At 45.3% G+C, this 17,119-nt stretch overlaps 1 protein-coding gene across 7 annotated transcripts in view; it reads left to right on the top strand.

Moving 5' to 3' along the window:
• The window catches only part of RAD54L2 (RAD54 like 2), a 96,433-nt gene that overhangs the window by 57,360 nt on the left and 21,954 nt on the right, over window positions 1–17,119 (top strand). For all 7 annotated transcript variants that reach the window (XM_073230653.1, XM_073230648.1, XM_073230652.1 and 4 more), the window contains 6 exons: window positions 12,636–12,837; window positions 13,743–13,882; window positions 14,276–14,392; window positions 14,688–14,914; window positions 15,713–15,895; window positions 16,035–16,168. In XM_073230653.1, the coding sequence (XP_073086754.1) occupies window positions 12,636–12,837; window positions 13,743–13,882; window positions 14,276–14,392; window positions 14,688–14,914; window positions 15,713–15,895; window positions 16,035–16,168 (1,003 nt within the window). The remainder of the gene's footprint in view (window positions 1–12,635; window positions 12,838–13,742; window positions 13,883–14,275; window positions 14,393–14,687; window positions 14,915–15,712; window positions 15,896–16,034; window positions 16,169–17,119) is intronic.

Raw genomic sequence — 17,119 nt, 5'->3', positions numbered from 1 at the left:
TTTGGGTTTAAGGTGAGTTTCTTGTAAGCAGCATATGGATGGATCTTGCTTTTTTATCCATTCTATTACTCTGTGTCTTTTGATTGGTGCATTCAGTCCATTTACATTTAGGGTGATTATTGAAAGGTATGAACTTATTGCCATTGCAGGCTTTAAGTTTGTGGTTACCAAAGGTTCAGGGTTCGCTTCTTTACTATCTTACTGTCTAACTTAACTCGCTTGTTGAGCGGTCTGATGATTCTTTATTTCTCTCCCTTCTTATTCCTCCTCCTCCCTTCTTCCTATGTTGGGTGTTTTGTTCTGTGCTCTTTTTAGGAGTGCTCCCATCTAGAGCAGTCCCTGTAAGATGCCCTGTAGAGGTGGTTTGTGGGAGGCAAATTCCCTCAACTTTTGCTTGTCTGGGAATTGTTTAATCCCTACTTCATATTTAAATGATATTCGTGCTGGATACAGTAGTCTTGGTTTGAGGCCCTTCTGTTTCATTGCATTAAGTATATCATGCCATTCTCTTCTGGCCTGTAGGGTTTCTGTTGAGAAGTCTCATGATAGCCTGATGGGTTTTCCTTTGTAGGTGACCTTTTTTTCTCTCTGGCTGCCTTTAATACTTTGTCCTTGTCTTTGATCTTTGCCATTTTAATTATTATGTGTCTTGGTGTTGCCCTCCTTGGATCCCTTGTCATGGGAGTTCTGTGTACCTCTGTGGTCTGAGAGGCCATTTCTTCCCCTAGTTTGGGGAAGTTTTCAGCAATTATTTCTTCAAAGACACTTTCTATCCCTTTATTCTCTCTTCTTCTTCTGGTATTCCTATAATGCGTATATTTTTCCTTTTTGATTGGTCACTCAGCTCTCTTAGGATTCTTTCATTCCTGGAGATCCTTTTATCTCTCTCTGCATCAGCTTCTCTGCGTTCCTGTTCTTTGTTTTCTAGACCATTAATGGTCTCTTGCATCTCGTCCATTCTGTTTTGAAGTCCTTCCAGAGCTTGTTTTATTTCTGTATTCTCCTTCCTTAGTTCTTGCATATTTCTCTGCAAGTCCATCAGCATGGTTATGACTTTTGTTTTGAATTCTTTTTCAGGAAGACTGGCTAAATCTATCTCCCCAGGTTCCTTCTCAGGGGAAGATGTAGCAGATGCCGAAGCTGTCTGGGTTAGTCTTGTCTGGATCATATTTTTTTTCCTTTTCATGTTGACAGGTGCTATTGACTGTCAGCTGGGAGGGCCAAACTTTTCACTTGCTACTGGCCTTTCTTTACTGGGACAACTGCGACCCCTAGTGGCTCGTGTTGGGTAATTGCGTGTAGGCTGGGTCTTTGTGTCTTGCCCGGCTGAAGTGTAGGAATTTTCCTTTCTGCCTTTCTGTGGGCGTGTTTTGCCTTAGGCTGTTTCTCTGCTTTCGCAGCGCCGGGAGGGGTAATGGACTGGCGGGGGGCTGTTTGGCTGTTTACCTCTGTGAGGGTCTCAGAACTGTTGCCCACGGGGTTAGTGCGCCCAGTTTTTCCTGTAATATCCAGCCACTGGGCTGTGACCTGTGTTGTTTCCGTCTAGCTGTTAAATCCCTGTCCCTTTAAGACTTTCAAAGAGCACTGTCTTTGTCACAGGGGCATCAGCTTCCGCACCCGCTCAGAGATTTTGCTGCCCTATTTCCCTAGTTTCCAGCCCTCCACGCATGCACTGTGTCTGCGCTCTGATGCGGGTGGCTGGGGCTGGGTGTTTAGCAGTCCTGGGCTCCCTCTCCTTCCCTCCGGGAGCTGGGGGGAGGTGTGCTGGGGTCCCGCCGGCCGGGGCTTGTGTCTTACCCCTTTCACCAAGCGCTGGGCTCTCGCATGTGTCGATATAGTCAGGCTGTTGTCCTGTGTCTTCTGGTCTCTCTTTTAGGATTAGTTGTATTTGTTGTATTTTCAAAAATATATATGTTTTTGGGAGGAGATTCCCACCGTCCTACTCACACCGCCATGTTGGCTCTGCCTCCAGTTTTAGTTTTCTAATTGGAACATTTAGACCATTTATACTTAATGTAATTATTGATATCATTGTGTTAAAATTTACTGCCTTACTGTTTATTTTCTATATTATCTTTGTTCTTTTCTTTTTTGGATTAGTCAAGCTTTTTCCCCCCCTTTAATTATTCAATTTTCTCCCTATTGGCTTCTTAGTTATACAATCTTTTTATTATACTCTTTATACTTTTAGTGGTTTTCCTTGATTGAAGTATGCATTCTTGTCTAATAAATTTTTGCTTTTATTAGTTCCCCGACTATATTGGAATCTTAGAACCTCTTTCCTGCCTTTTATGTTATTGCTTTATGCATTTTAATTCTTCATATTTCAAGTGCAATAAAACACTGTTTTTGTTTTGCTATAGTCAGTATTCATTTATATTTTCCACACGCAGACCGCAGACCCTTTTTGTTGTTTTTCGTTCCTTCCTTTATTTATTTGTGTTTTCTGGTTGAAATAATTTTCTTTCTGTCTGAAGGATTCCTTTTGGTATTCATTTTTGTGGCAACAAATTTAATTCTATGTTTTTGTTTGTCTGAAAATGTCTTTATTTTACCCTCACTTTTGTATGATATATTAGCTGGTACAAAATTCTAGGTTGACAGCTATTTTCTCCCAACACTTAGAAGATTTTCCACTGTCTTCTAGTGGCTTTCATGTCTCAAAAATCCATTGTCATTCTTATTGTTGCTCCTTCAAAGGTATTGTGCTCTCCTCTAATCATGACTGCTTGTACAATTTCCTCTTTGTTATAAATTTTTGACAGTTCTGCTGTAATCACCCTAAGGATGGTTTTCTTTGTGTTTATCCTTCTTGGCATTCACAGAACTTATTGATTCCAGTTACTATGTATTTTGTTTCTAGAATTTCCTTTTGATTCTCTTTTTTATATATTCTGGTTACTTGTTGACTTTCTCCAACTTTCCATTTATTTTCTCTATTTTTTTCTTTGCTTTCTTGCACATTTTATCAGTTATTTCTTCAGTGTCTGGGTCACCTGTAATTCTGGTTCTGTTGTCTGCTTATCCCTCTCAGTTTTTGATCATTTGGTCTTGTCTCATGGCATGTCTGGTGATTGTTTCTTGAATGCTATACATTGAATATAAATAACTGTAGAGACTATGGGTGTCTTTAGAGAGGGCATCCCTTTCCTCTTCTAGTCAGAGTGGGGCTGATCACCTTAATCCAGTTGGACAGAGCTGAATAAAAGCTAGATCATAGTTTATAAGCCTTTACCTACTGCGGGCACACCCTTGTTTCTAGGCTTCAGCCATTCCACAGGTCCCAGCCGAGGGCCCATCTGCACTGGTGGGTCCCAAATTATTATTCTTGTCTTCTCTGCACCTGAAGATTACAGAAATGTCTGTTCTGCTTTTCAGTGGTTTTTTGTTTAGCTTTTTAGCCTCCTATCTCACTCAGCTTTAGAATGAAGCCAATGACTTGAATGGACAATGAGCTGAATTTTTAGCTCAGTTCTGTCTTTCCCTTCTCACCAGGATTTTGGCTCCCCATGTCTTTAGTTTTTGTCCTTCTAGCTGCATGAAATTGTCGAAAGTTCTGGTTTCTTGCCTCTTAGTAACAGCTCACTGCTTGGGTGATGTGGCTTCTCAGCTTCTTGCTCTAGCACCAGACTTAACAGAAGAGGGAATAAAATGGCTGTAGTATACTGCGTCCTCCCCTTTGTGATTTCCCTTTTGTGGGTCTTGTCTCTTCAATTCCTGGTTGTCTCCGCATCTGTCCAATGGCTGTAATTGTTGCTGTATGTTTCTCTAAAATTTGATAATGTATTTCTGGCTGTTCTTGGTACAAGCATTGGTTTGCCTCGAGCTCTTCTCTCTCAGCTGGAAGCAGCACCAAGCCAATAAAAAAAAATTGTATATTCTTATTGAGGTCTAATTCACTGTTTAAAAGTGTACAATTTAGTGGTTGTTAGTATATTCACAAGGTTGTACAACCATCACCACTGTCTAATTTCAGAATATTTTCATCACCCCCAAAAGAAACCCTGTTACCCACAAGCAGTCACTCCTATTACCTTTTCTCCCAGCCCCTGGCAACCACTGTTTCACTTTCTGTCTATATAGATTTACCTATACTGGGTATTTCCATAAATGGAATCATACATTATGTAGCTCTTTATATCTGACTTCTTCAAGAAACTCATGTGTGTGTGTGTGTAAAAGTATATATAACATAAAACTTACCATTTTAGCCATTTTTGAGTGTACAAATCAGTGGCATTACATACATTCACTTTGTTCTGCAACTGCCATCATCATCCACCACCAGAACTTTTTAAATACCCTATGCTAAAACTTTACTCATTAGAATCACTCTCCATTCTCTCTTCCCCCTATCCCTTGGGAGCCACCATTCTACTTTCCTCTCTAGGATTAAGTATTCTAAGTACCTCATATAAGTGAAACCATACAGTATTTGTCCTTTTGTGTCTGGCATTTTACTTAATGTCCTCATAATTGATCCATGCTGTAGCATGTGTCAAAATTTCCTTCCTTTTTAAGGCTGAATAATATGCCATTGTGTGTATCACGTTTTGCTTATCCTTTCATCCACAGATGGGTACTTGGGTTGCTTCCATGTTTAAGCTATTGTAAATATAGTGCTCTATCTACTTTATGAACACAAGTGTCTGAATATTTCTTCGAGACCCTGCTTTCGGTTCTTTTTGGAATATACCCAGAGGTGGAGAGGCTGAATCACATAATTCTATGTTTAATTTTTTTTGAAGAACCTCCATAATATTTCCACAGCAGCTGTACCATTTTACACTCCCACAGTAATGCACAAAAGATTCAAATTTCTTGTTGTATTTTTGATAGGAGCCATCCTAGTGGGTGTGACATGGTATGTTATTGTAGTTTTGGTTTGCATTTCCCTATTGATTGGTGATGTTGGCTATCTTTTCATGTGCTTATTGGTTATTTGTATATTTTCTTGGAGAAATGTATTTATGTCCTTTGCCCATTTTTGAATCAGTTTGTTTTTTGTTGTTGAGTTTTAGGAGTTCTCTAAATATTCTGGTTATTAGTCCTCTATCAGATATATAATTTGCAAATATTTTTTCCCATTCCATGGGTTGCTTTTTCACTCTGTTGATAATGTCTTTTGGTGCATAAAATTTTTAAATTTTCACTAAGTCTACTTTGTCTCTTTTCTCTTTTCTTGTTTTTGTCTTTAGTGTCATATCCATGAAATCATTATTAAATCCAGTGTCATGCAATTTTCCCTGTTTTATAATAGTTTTATAGTTTTAGGTTTTACATTTAGGTCTTTGACCCATTTTTGAGTTGTTTTGTATGTTGTATAAAGTAAGGGTCCAGTTTCATTCTTCTGCACGTGAACATCCAGTTTTCTTAGCACAATTTGCTGAGGAGACTGTCCTTTTCCTATTGTATGCCATTGGCATTTTTGTTGCAAATCATTTGACCATGTATGTGACAATTTATCTCTGGGCTCTTTATCCTATTCCATTGGTCTATATGTCTATCTTTATGCCAGGACCACACTGTTTTGTTTATTGTAGCTCTGTAATATGCTTTAAAATCAGGATGTGTGAGTCCATCAATTTTGTTATTTTTCAGAATTGTTTTGCCTGCTCTTTTAAATAAACTTTTATTGGAACATAGCTATGCTTATCATTCATTTGTTTATGTATGGCTGCTTTTGACCTACAGTGTCAAAGTTGAGTAGTAGCAGCAGACCTTATGGCCTGTAAAACCTGAAGTGTTTATTATTCTGTATTTACCTTTGCGAAAATGTTTGCAATCCCTGAACATTTAAGCTTTTTGCTCATTTCCCCAGCTATAGTGGGTTGTGCACACATAAGTAAATCAAAAGGGAAAACAATTTGTACAAAGATACTTATGTCACTACAGATGCAAGTGAAAAATAAAAAAGCCTAAATGCCCAGAAGCAGGGGAAGTGACAAAGCATTCTGTGATACACTGACAGCGTGCTGTTAAAGTGACAGGTATATATGGTCCCGTCAGAGAGGAGCTTATGTGCAGCAAGTGCCCAAAAGCAGAATACAAAATAATATACATTCATTGATTACCACTACAAAATATGCAAATTGTAGAAAAGATGATGAAATGTAAATAGTTTAAAAGAGTGCTTATTACATTTCATTTTCCATTAGAACTTCTAAAATTAAGGCTGTTGTGAATTTTTTATTCTGGAAAATCTCAAGCATGAAAAAAAAAAAAAGAGAGAATGATGAAATGAGTCCTTTGTTCCTAGGACTCATCAGTAGTTGTGAACACAGGGTTAATCTCATTTTCCCTGTTCTACCCAACCTCAAATGATTGTGAAGTAGATCCTTAACTTTGTAACATTTTATCTGTAAACTTCAGAGTGTATTTATTCTTTAGGTATAAAGTCCTAAAAAAACCCTACAGAAGTACACAATAGCATTGTCACACCTATGTTTTTTAAATCAATAATTCCTTGTATGATAAATGTCCGGATAATCCCTGATCATCTTTAAACAATTATTTGTTCTGTTGCTTTATTAAAATCCTTGCAAGGTCCACATTTAGTTGATTTGTCTTCCATATCTCTTTAATATTGAGCTTTTTCTTTCTCATTTTCTTTTTTTTTTTGTACAATTTATTTGTAGAAGAAAAGGATTCACTTGTTCTGCAGTTTTGTTTATGTCTAGATTTTGTTGATTGCATGCCTTTGGTCCCATATAGCATGTTTAGTAGAGTCCATTGCCCCCTGTATTTTTACAAACTGCATGGAGATACCAAGGTATATTCTGATTCAGGCTCTGTGTTCTGGCACGCGCACTCATAGGTGTCAGGAGGCACATGGTAAGACCTGGAGCGCACTGATCTTTGCACAGACAGGATAATGGGGAAAAAAGAGATGGAACAGCTGGCCAAAGGGCCCTGGGAGTGTTTGCACAGTGTGCCCCAATGATGAAGTGTAGGGGTTTTCTTTCAGAGCTGCTCATTTGCCTAGTCATACGTGTTATGGTGGTGGTCATAACTCATTCCTGAGAAGCTTACGTAAGTGTTCACTGGTGTTTATATAACTCTGGTGATTACTGCTCAGAGCTGGCTCACGTGAAGGAGAAAGTTCAGGGGCATTTGTGAACAAATCTGATTCTGTGATCCTGAATTGGTTAGGAATAGCCATTGACTTAAAGCCATGCAGACACCAGTTGTCCTTAGTTGTTCATTTAAGCACAGGTCTCTTTACCTCCTTGTTGAGCCTCCTCTCTTTTTTCCTTATTGCTCTTTGATGGATTATATTCTAGAATTTGTGGGAGGGCTGTTTTTTTTATTTTTTATTATTTTATTTTGTATCATTAATCTACAATTACATGAAGAACATTATGTTTACTAGGCTCCCCCCTTCACCAAGTCCCCCCCGCAAACCCCACTACAGTCACTGTCCATCAGCGGGGAGGGCTATTTTTTGAAAGTTCATTGATTATTTTGATTAGGTTGTAAATTCATATGGTTTAATATTCAGAAGATATAAAAGAGCATGTGGTGAAGAGTTCATTTTGACTTAGAGAAAAATCAATTATAGTACTTTTGAAAATAAGTTTTATTATTAAGGATAGATTAAGATGTAGTATATATTATAATGTTAAGTAGAAACCAGAAACTAAATAATAAGGGTCATGAAGCACCAGTGAAGCACTTGTAAAACATTGTAAAAAATTTTAACAACACATTTGTAAACTAAAGCTCTTTAATGGGCAAGCAGTAGTTCTTGAACCCAGAAGCTGAGGATTCATTCAGACAATGTCAGGTGGTAAGGAACTGGTTTGACCTGTATCCTCTGTATAAAGGAAAGGGGAACCCTCTGTCTGAACTAAGTATGCATGGGAATTACACATTCAATGTCTGGTCATTATAAAATTACTATTGCACTTTGCCAGAGAGGAATTCACAGCTAAGCCTCACAAGTTAGGATGTTAGATAGGGAATTTGTCTGTGATATCCAAAGGTTTTCGGGCTCTGTTCTTTCTCTTCCCAGGAACAGCCCACTCTGCCAGGCAGAAACCAAAAGAAAGAAATACAACAGTTGACAACAAGTTCCCCCTGTTCAACAGATGAAGTTCAAAGCCTGTGGCCTAACCTTCAAGGCCTGCCCTCTATTCTCTGACTGTGTCCTCCCTGCCCAAGCTCTCACTTTGCCCACAACTGTTTCTCCAAATGATTACTCAATACATTTGCTTATGAAATAGAATCAAAACAAATGGCATTAAGGCTGGGAGAGCATCAGAGGTCATTATCAGAACCAGGTCTGAGGACCCAGCAAAACACCAAGTTGAAGTGTGCTAACCCAGCCCCACTCGTGACTGGTGTGTAGGGCAAGCAGCGGTGTTGGTAGACATGGCCATTTAGCAATGGAAATCCCCTCCTGGGCACCTGCTGTCCAGCCGCCTGTTCCTTTGGGAGGAGGAATTTGATGGCCTCCCCTTTTAGAGAGAATAATTCAGGGCTGTGAGTTAGGAGGAAGGTGACTGTACTGTTAGGTGACAGTGCCATGGAAGTACCAGTGCTGTGGAGGGGTGGGGGCCTGAAGGAGTGATTGTTCTCAAGGAAAGCAGATTGTGAGCTTCCCTTCTGTGGTGCTCAGGTCGGAATGCGCGAGGACCACGAGGAGGGTCGTGAGTTGGGGAGGGCCCCTAGTCCGACCACGGCTGCACTTCGGAGCTTCTCTTTTAGTTCTCGCATTTGGCTGGACCCACAGGCAGTGGCACCTTGCTCCCTGAGCCAGGGCTCCTGCGACACGCCCAGCACCTCTTACCACCCTGGACTCTCGTCTTCAGGAGGCCTTCTGTAGAAGGGCTGCTGTGGATGCAGTGGGGACAGAGAGGTGACTGATGTCTTACCCTCCTGCTCTTGATGGCATTGCAGCGTCCCATCATGAGCCTGCCTCGTCTGGTGCCTCCTGTGACCACTGTCCCCTTGCTCTTCAAAAAGCAAAGGTCATCTACCTGCAGCCTTCCTCAGTCTCGGAGTGTGCAGACCAAGGAGGGTGCTCCAGGTACTGCCGTGGGGTAGGAGTCGCCCTGGTGTTCATGTGGACGTGTGCACCTGAGCACACACGTGTCCGTACCCCTCCGCCCCTCCACCCCACTCCTGGCCACAGTAGCTTCCTTCCCAGCAAACGCCAGGCAGAGGTGTGTGGAATGCTAGGAGGAAAAGGCCTTGGAAGTCGCCCACCTTGGGACAGGTTGACTTCTGTGCCAGCATCCGGGAAGGATTTTGGGTCTACACCTAAGCCTGCCTTGGATGAGGAAATCCTGGGGAGAGACCGGGAGGTGGTCGTTGGCTTGGAAGGCCCCTTTTGCTGCTGCTTTGCTTAATTTATTTTTGCCACTGCTGAACTGCGTGCATTTTCCCAACTACGCCATCTTGTTAAAGCCTCTACTCCTTTTGTTTATGCTCCTGTTTCACCTAGAATGTTCTTTCTTTCCTCCGTACAAGTTAGATTAAACCCAGGCACATCTTTCTCAAGGACGTGCCCCCATGCCCAGCTCTAGGCAAGGCTGGGTGAAGTGCCCTTTCCCCAGGTTTTGTTGCTGTTAGGCACTCCCCACTGTATGTGCTTCCCATGTGGACCACTTCAGTGTGACACAGGGCACGTGTGGCAGGCTAAACTAAAAGCAGGGGCTGTTTATGGCAGTCTCATGTGGAAAGCTTTAGAGTGAAGTGTTCTACAACCTGGTGTCAGGTGTGTTTGTGTGTTTGTGTCAACAAAGTGCACTTTGCACATGTCCTTTCTGTTTCTCCCTTTGCTTTCTTATTTCAGATCTTTGATTAGGACATATAATTGAAGCTTGAGTTCTCCACACATAAATACCGCTGTCAAGCATGGCTGGTCAAGCCTCAGAGGTTTGTGTGCTCCCAGAATGTGGTGGCCAAATGGAGTTCCCTGGAGTTTGGCAGATCTGGGGCTTGAAGAATAGTATTTCCCATGAGAGAGCTATTGACCTCCCCATTTACGAATGTGGGAACCCTAGCTCAGAGATGCTGAACTCTGAACTTAGAGCTAGTAAGTGACAGAGCCAGAATTCAATGCCAGGATTGTTGACCATGAAGCTCATGCTCTTAACTGCTGTGTTCTTGCTCATTTTCTGTTTATCCATAGGCAAGTCTAATGTCTTAGGGCTTCAGTTTCTCATACTTAGAATGAAGAGAGCAAAACTTGCGTTGCAGAGTTATTATAAAGGAGAAAGGAGATAAGAAACCAAACCCATTCCTTGTAGCTGGGATAGTAGCTGTTTTATATAGTGTTAAATGTGTGCCAGACACTGTTTGAGCATTTTATTTAGGTCACCTCATGTCAACAGCACCACAACCCTTTGAGGTCATAATTAGTAAGGGGCAGAGGTGGTGTTCACATCACCGCAGTCTGGCTTCATGTCTATACTGAGCCCCCGTGCTCCGTTATCTCTTAGGAAACATTATTTTTAACTTCAGGCTGTTCTAGAATACAGCATCCATATGAAAGAGACTCTGAGGAGCCCAGAGTGATGGCAGGACGAGGAGGGGCTGCACCAGGAATGGGATCACTGCAGAGTGTCTGGGACACTCACGATTCCCTGACTTAGCCATGGACTGGAGAGATGGCCCACTTGGGATGCTTTGACGGTTGAGTGCATAGGACGGTGGCCCGTGGCATGGCTTTCTGTCCACTTGGGACCTAGGCTAACTGGCTCACTTACTGAGATTGATGCCAACCTGTTCCCTTTGCCCAGCCCAGAGGGCTGGATGCTTGTTACCCCAGCAATGCTTGAGTCTGTACTGATTTTTTAAAATGTTGAATATATAAATGAGGGAGAAGGGATAAATCTCCCTTACAGAAAAATTCCAAACAATAAATGTAGATGCAAAGAGGGACCCAGGAAACCACCATGAGAACACCACAGTAGCAATGGCTCCATAAGACCTGCTGCTGGCTGTGAAAATCAGTGGTGAGACTTTTAGGGACCAGGAGATTTGCATCCGCAAAGTCTCAGAGGCCTCTCCCCAGTGTGTTTTTGTACATGGTTTTAACATTATATCCAGAGATTCTTTGATGCCCCTCCTCCAGGAAATGGAGCTTAATTCTCTTCCCCTGAACGTGGGCTGGGCTTAGGATTTCCTTCTAATGAATAAAATATGGAAAGGGAAAAATAGTAATGTTGTAGCAGAGAAATCCAGCAGACACCACCCTAAGCAAGTGCTCCAGGTTAACATCCCCACCGATAAGCCGTGCTGGTGCCATGTGACCCAGGAAGGCGTGCTGAGTACAGCGCTCCACCTCTGTGGTGGTCTTCCCACAAAACCGGGACCCTATAAGGATGAGGAAGCACCAGACACACCCAGATGGAGGGACAGCCCACACAACCCTTGACCAGCACTCGTAAAAAAGGGTCCAGGTCAGGAAGGGCAAGCAGAGACTGAGAAAGTGGCCAGTCCAGGGGAGACAAGGAGACACGGCTGCTCAGGGCAGTGTGGTGTCCCAGATGGGGTCCTGTGACAGAAAAGAGACATTATGGATAACTGGCGAAAGTCAAATAAGGGTTAAATTTTAGTTAAAAGCAAACATGCATAATCCCACCAAAAAACCAAACTTGCAGAGTCCTTCCTGCCTGAGAGCCACATGGCACTGATGAGAGTGCGGCGGCCACAGTGTTTACATTCTAGGTTAGAATTCCTCTTCTTTTGGGAAAGACCTTTCGGTAGTGTGGTGCTTGTGTCTGGGGGGGCTCCGGTGGTCTGGGGATGGGCTTGTGGTCCATGGGCTGGCAGAGCCTGCCCATCCACCAAACTGGCTGAGGGGGAGGGATGGGCCCACGGACACTCCTGCCCCGTGCCCAGGCCTTGCTGGGTTTTGATGCCACAAATACAGTCCCTCTGCCAGGATTTTCTTCCCTTCCCCCCTGCCCCCAGGGCGATACCTATAGACAATGTGCTCATCTTCCAGGGCCTCACACGTTAGTTCCTTGTGGATCATCTCACAAAGCAGTATCTTTCATATTCTCATGATCCAAACACAGTTATTCTTGGTTTAGCTAATTGTCTCTGGTGGAAAAATGATGTCTTATAGGTTCTTTGAGTGAGTGGGCCTGCCCCTCCTGTGGTGGTTAGTGCACTTCGCCTGATGTCTAGGAAAAAAACTCCTTCAAAAGAAGGTGTCACAAACATCCCTTCAAGTGTCTAGGATGGTGCTGGCCAGGTTTGAGCCTTCCTCAGATGGTGAGTGAATTGAGTGATGAGCACCTTAGACACCAACAGGCGTTCTTCCTGTTGGCAGGTGGGACTTGCTCAGAGTCGCCAAGTGAGTGTGACCTGTACTCGGGGCCCAGCAGTCCCTTTCTGAGCATCCTGAGGCTGGGACGCTTCCCCCCTCTGATCATAGTGCCCGATTACAGCAGGAGTGCTGTTGCTGTTTGCAGGCTTGGTTCTAGGCAGCCACACTGTTTAGTGCTCAGAACAGCTCTGCAGAGAGCATGACTCTTCTCATTTTACAGGTAAGTCCAGTGACACCCTGTAAGCAACTGGCCTTGGATCACCAGCTAATAAGTTGCTGAGTTGAGATTTGAACCCTGCTCTGTGTGGCATCAAACCCATTTGCTCATGAAGGTTTTCCCTCTTTCCAGACCCCTCCTTGGAAGACATGTGTGGCACTGCGTGTACCCAGCCAGGGGACGATGGGCCGCAGCCACCGCGGTGCCCTTCAACTACCTCATCTCAGTCCGAGCCTTCGGAGCAGCTCAGGTGTCACCCAGGCAAGAGCCTCGCCTCCGAGGACCCCAAAAAGAAGAGAGCTCAGAAGCCGTCCCACATGAGGAGGAACATACGGTGAGCTATGCTCCGGGCGGGAGGGGAAGGGGCGAGTAGAGGTATTTCCTGCATTCTTCAGATGGGTTTGTGCAGGAGAGGTCTCTTCCCAAGGGAGAGAAGTGTAGGGTGTGTGCCTGGTTAGTAGGTTCAGGACCGCTGGGCCTCGGCTGCCACACCGTGTGGGGTGGCTGAGGCTGGTGCCTGAGCACCCGGCAGCGTCCCACTCTCCGGGGGCCCTGAGGATGCTAGGGTGCTCTGGATGGGCTCTCCCCCTTTTTCCCCATATGACTCAAAACAAGAGGCGATAGAAGAAGTTGAGTTCTCGTCTTCATAGGGCGCAGCTTCGGTTGGCAGGGACTGTCTGGTCTAAAGCAGGGCTTCTGCCTTGAGCTCAGACATCAGCAGATGTGAACGTCCTGAACTTTCCAAATCCCCAACTGTCCTTCCTTCTACCAAATAGCGATTTTGATACTGAAAGGAGATAAGTGGTATCTTTTTCTCCTCTTGCCCCTGGCTTTTATTTTTTTTAAACATAATGACAACTTAAAAATATTACTCTATTGGGAAATACAGATGTAGAATCATCCATAGTCCTCCTTTCCCATGTAGTGACTCTCTTTTTCAATACTGCTTTTCAGCTTCATGAGTCACATATCACCCTGTTTTACTCTGGGCCTGTTGTGGGCAGAGATGAGTTGGCAGGGGTGTCCGCCAGGAAGTAAATAACGCGAAGGCTGGGTGAGCCCAGACCCACCTGAGCCGGGAGGCCGCCTTTAGCCTCCCCTGTCGGTGGGGCTGGTGGCAGCCATGCAGCTCCTCCCGCCTCGGCTCTCTGAGCTCAGCAGCGATGGGTTCCCTCTCCCGGCCCTCTGTCGCCCAGAGCTCAAGTGGGCCTGAGTGCGTTCTGCCCTCCTCACGTTCAGGAAGCTGCTCCGGGAGGACCAGTTGGAGCCAGTTACGAAAGCAGCGCAGCAGGAGGAGCTGGAAAGAAGGAAGCGCCTGGAGCAGCAGAGGAAGGATTACGCAGCCCCCATTCCCACCGTGCCCCTGGAGCTCCTTCCCGGTGAGCCTCACCGAGGGCCCCGGTGCTCCAGCACAGGCCTGGGGGAGGAGCGAGGCCTCTCAGGAACCTTCCGAGTCATTCAGCTTCTTGGATTCCCACCGTCAGAAGGATCTCATTTAAATAAGTTAAGATGGATAAAAATGTACTTCTCAAATTGAGCTTATTTAGATGTTCTTCCGCTATGTCTTTGGAACTTAACGTACCATGGGATTAGGACCTCCTCTAGTGGTCAGGTGGATGCCAGGAGGTACATAGAGAAAAGAGAATTTGGAGAGCGGGCTGAGGCTTGAGACCCCTCTGCTTCTTCCCCAGGGGAGCCCATGAGAAAAGAGGGGGGATGGTGAGTCACCCTGGGAAATGCATTTGACATTCCTTCCATCTTTCTTTTCCTAGAGGAAATTGTCTTAAGAGCAAGCGATGGTCCCCAGCTGCCCCCTCGGGGCCTGGCCCAGGAAGTCATTTGTTTGGACAGCAGCAGCGGCAGTGAGGATGAGGAAGGGAGTCGGGACGGTAAGGCCGAGCCGGAGGCACCTCTCCTTCCCCCGGCCCCTCGCCCGCCTGAGAGCCTGGCCGTTCCTCATGCGGTTTGGGGTCTAGCTGCAACCAGCCTCCCCTCCACTCTGTGGCAACCCTCAGTTTTTACCTAAACTTGAATCTAGAAGAGAAAAATACTAAAAATAAAAATCAAAGATTTTATAGGAATGACCGATTCTGAGTTTGCTTCCATGCTGTTGTGCTTTATGGATGGGCAGTAAATTCTCTCTGCTCCCTGGGTTTTCTTTTGTTCGTTTGTTGGCCGTCTCAGAGGTGATTGAGCTGAGCTCTGGGGAGGAGGACACGTTGCACATTGTGGACAGCAGCGAGTCGGTCAGCGAGGAGGAGGAGGAGGAGGAGAAGGGCGGCACCCATGTGAACGACGTCTTGAACCAGCGAGACGCCCTGGGGCGGGTCCTGGTCAACCTGAACCATCCCCCAGAGGAGGAGAACGTCTTCCTGGCCCCGCAGCTGGCCCGGGCAGTGAAACCTCATCAGGTACTCGAATCTGGCTGCTCCCCTTCCTTCCCTGCAGCTTCCTCGCTGGGGAGGCTGCCTGCTGGTGGGTGTCACGCCGTAACCTGGGAAGTGCTTGTTCGGTACGGCGAGCAGCCGTTGGAAGGCCTGATCCTCCTTCCTAGAGTCCATTCTAGGTTTCCTAACAAGCAGGAAGGGACAACCTCAGGGTTGCCCTCAGGTAGATGGCACTGGGTCTCCTAGCTTAATCTTGCGACTCCTTGTGGAAGATCTGCAAGATGAATTGCAGTGCCCTCTGGAGAGTGGTGCTCTGATTGGGAAGCTTGACTCGGGGAGAGGCGTGACAGGTGGGAGTCTGAGGGACTTCCTGAGAGGAGGGGAGCATTTGTGTTGGCCCAGAGCCTGCAGCCAGGCCAACGGCCAGGCCAGGCCGGGCCGTAGGAGCCCTGTGAAGGCAGAGGCTGAGCCCCCGTAGCTCTGAGTGGAAGAGCTGCTCCTCATGGAACGTGCTGCCTGGAGGGGGCAGCCAATGGCAGCCAGGCCCAGGCCGAGTGAAAGAGCCTGTCAGGGCTCTGGCACTGCAGATTCTTGCTCCAGATGGGCCCTTGTCCCAGGTAAAGGCTTTCCTGTGTTCTCTGACAAGAATACCCCAGCCGGTAGCCAGGCAGAGTACAGGGAGAATTCTGTGACCGCCTGCACTGGCTGTCTCGTGTAGTGTCTACTCATTCACTTATTTCTGTTTAATTCTGAAGTGAGTAAAACCAGAGCCCAGATCTCTGCCAGCCCTTCTGACGTTTGTCGGCGTTTGCTCCTTGTCAGATTGGTGGGATCCGGTTCCTGTATGATAACCTGGTGGAGTCCCTGGAGAGGTTTAAGACCAGTAGTGGCTTTGGCTGTATCCTGGCCCACAGCATGGGTCTCGGGAAAACTTTGCAGGTGATCTCCTTCATCGATGTTCTCTTCCGCCACACTCCAGCCAAAACTGTCCTTGCCATTGTGCCGGTAAGAGTTTAGGAAGGTCCCACCTGAGTTGCCCCTCTGAAGAGCTCTGGGTTAATGCCTTACTGGGCAGTAAAAGGCCTGGTGAGCTCAATTCTGAGCTTGGTCCTGAAGTTTCTTTATGGACTTGGCTTTCTGACAGGTTAATACTCTTCAGAATTGGCTGGCGGAGTTCAACATGTGGCTCCCAGCTCCGGAAGCCCTTCCAGCTGACAACAAGCCTGAGGAGGTGCAGCCTCGGTTCTTCAGAGTTCACATCTTGAATGATGAGCACAAGTAGGTGGCCTGCCTCTCATGTCTGCCCTGTCCTTTCACTCTTCCTGGGCACCCAATGCCAAGATGGTCTGTTTCGGCGTGCGCTCTGTCCTCAGACTCCTTTGGTTTCTTGACCTGTCTTTCTCTCTTACTGCTCCTCATTTGTTCTCTGCCTGGCTTTTCACAGTAAAGTCAGAGTTATGCGGCCTGGGAGATTACTTATGTTCTATTTGAACATGCTTTTGTGTCCTGAAAAATGTGCATGCGTGGTATCATTTTCCCATGTGTATAGAAAAAAAATTCAACAAGCTTTCCACCTTCTAACTTTTCACCTTTTACATTTCTCTTTCTTAGAAACCTAATCATCAGTCTCTCTTTTTTTAATTAAGGTATCATTGATATATAATCTTATGGATGTTTCACATGAGCAACATTGTAGTTTCAACATTCACCCATATTATCAAGTCCCCCCCATGCCCCCATTGCAGTCGCTGTCTGTCCGTGTAGTAAGATGCTAGAGAGTCACTACTTGTCTTCTCCGTGCTGTAATCATTCTCTTCTTTTAAGCACCAATCTACAGCTGACCTTTAGTGGTACAACTTCCAAGCTTTGAAAGGTGCAAACCATTTTTTGTTTTAGATTTAAATAAAATTATTTATATTTCCATTCCATAAATTCAACCTGATTTCCAAAATTCTAAAGCTGTTTCTTGGTTCAAGCCAGCTGTCCCTGCCCCCCTTCCCCCTGTTCGTATTGATAACTGGGGAGGGAGACTGTTTTCTGCAGAGGTCTCTGCTGCTCTTTCTCCTTCACTGCGTGTTCTTGGCTCTTTGTTCCCCAGGGCCTGGGTGGATGGGCTGTAGGGCCTGCCTTTGCTTTCAGTGCCTGTACTTACGGAAATACCCGGAAATGGCCCCTCAGACAGAATCGCAGTCATGCATGCACATCCATGCGATTGCCACTTTTGCCTGC

Source organism: Manis javanica, chromosome 3 (assembly GCF_040802235.1).
Source record: "Manis javanica isolate MJ-LG chromosome 3, MJ_LKY, whole genome shotgun sequence".
In the NCBI taxonomy this organism is placed as follows: Eukaryota; Metazoa; Chordata; class Mammalia; order Pholidota; family Manidae; genus Manis; species Manis javanica.
This window is presented reverse-complemented; position numbering and strand designations above follow the sequence as displayed.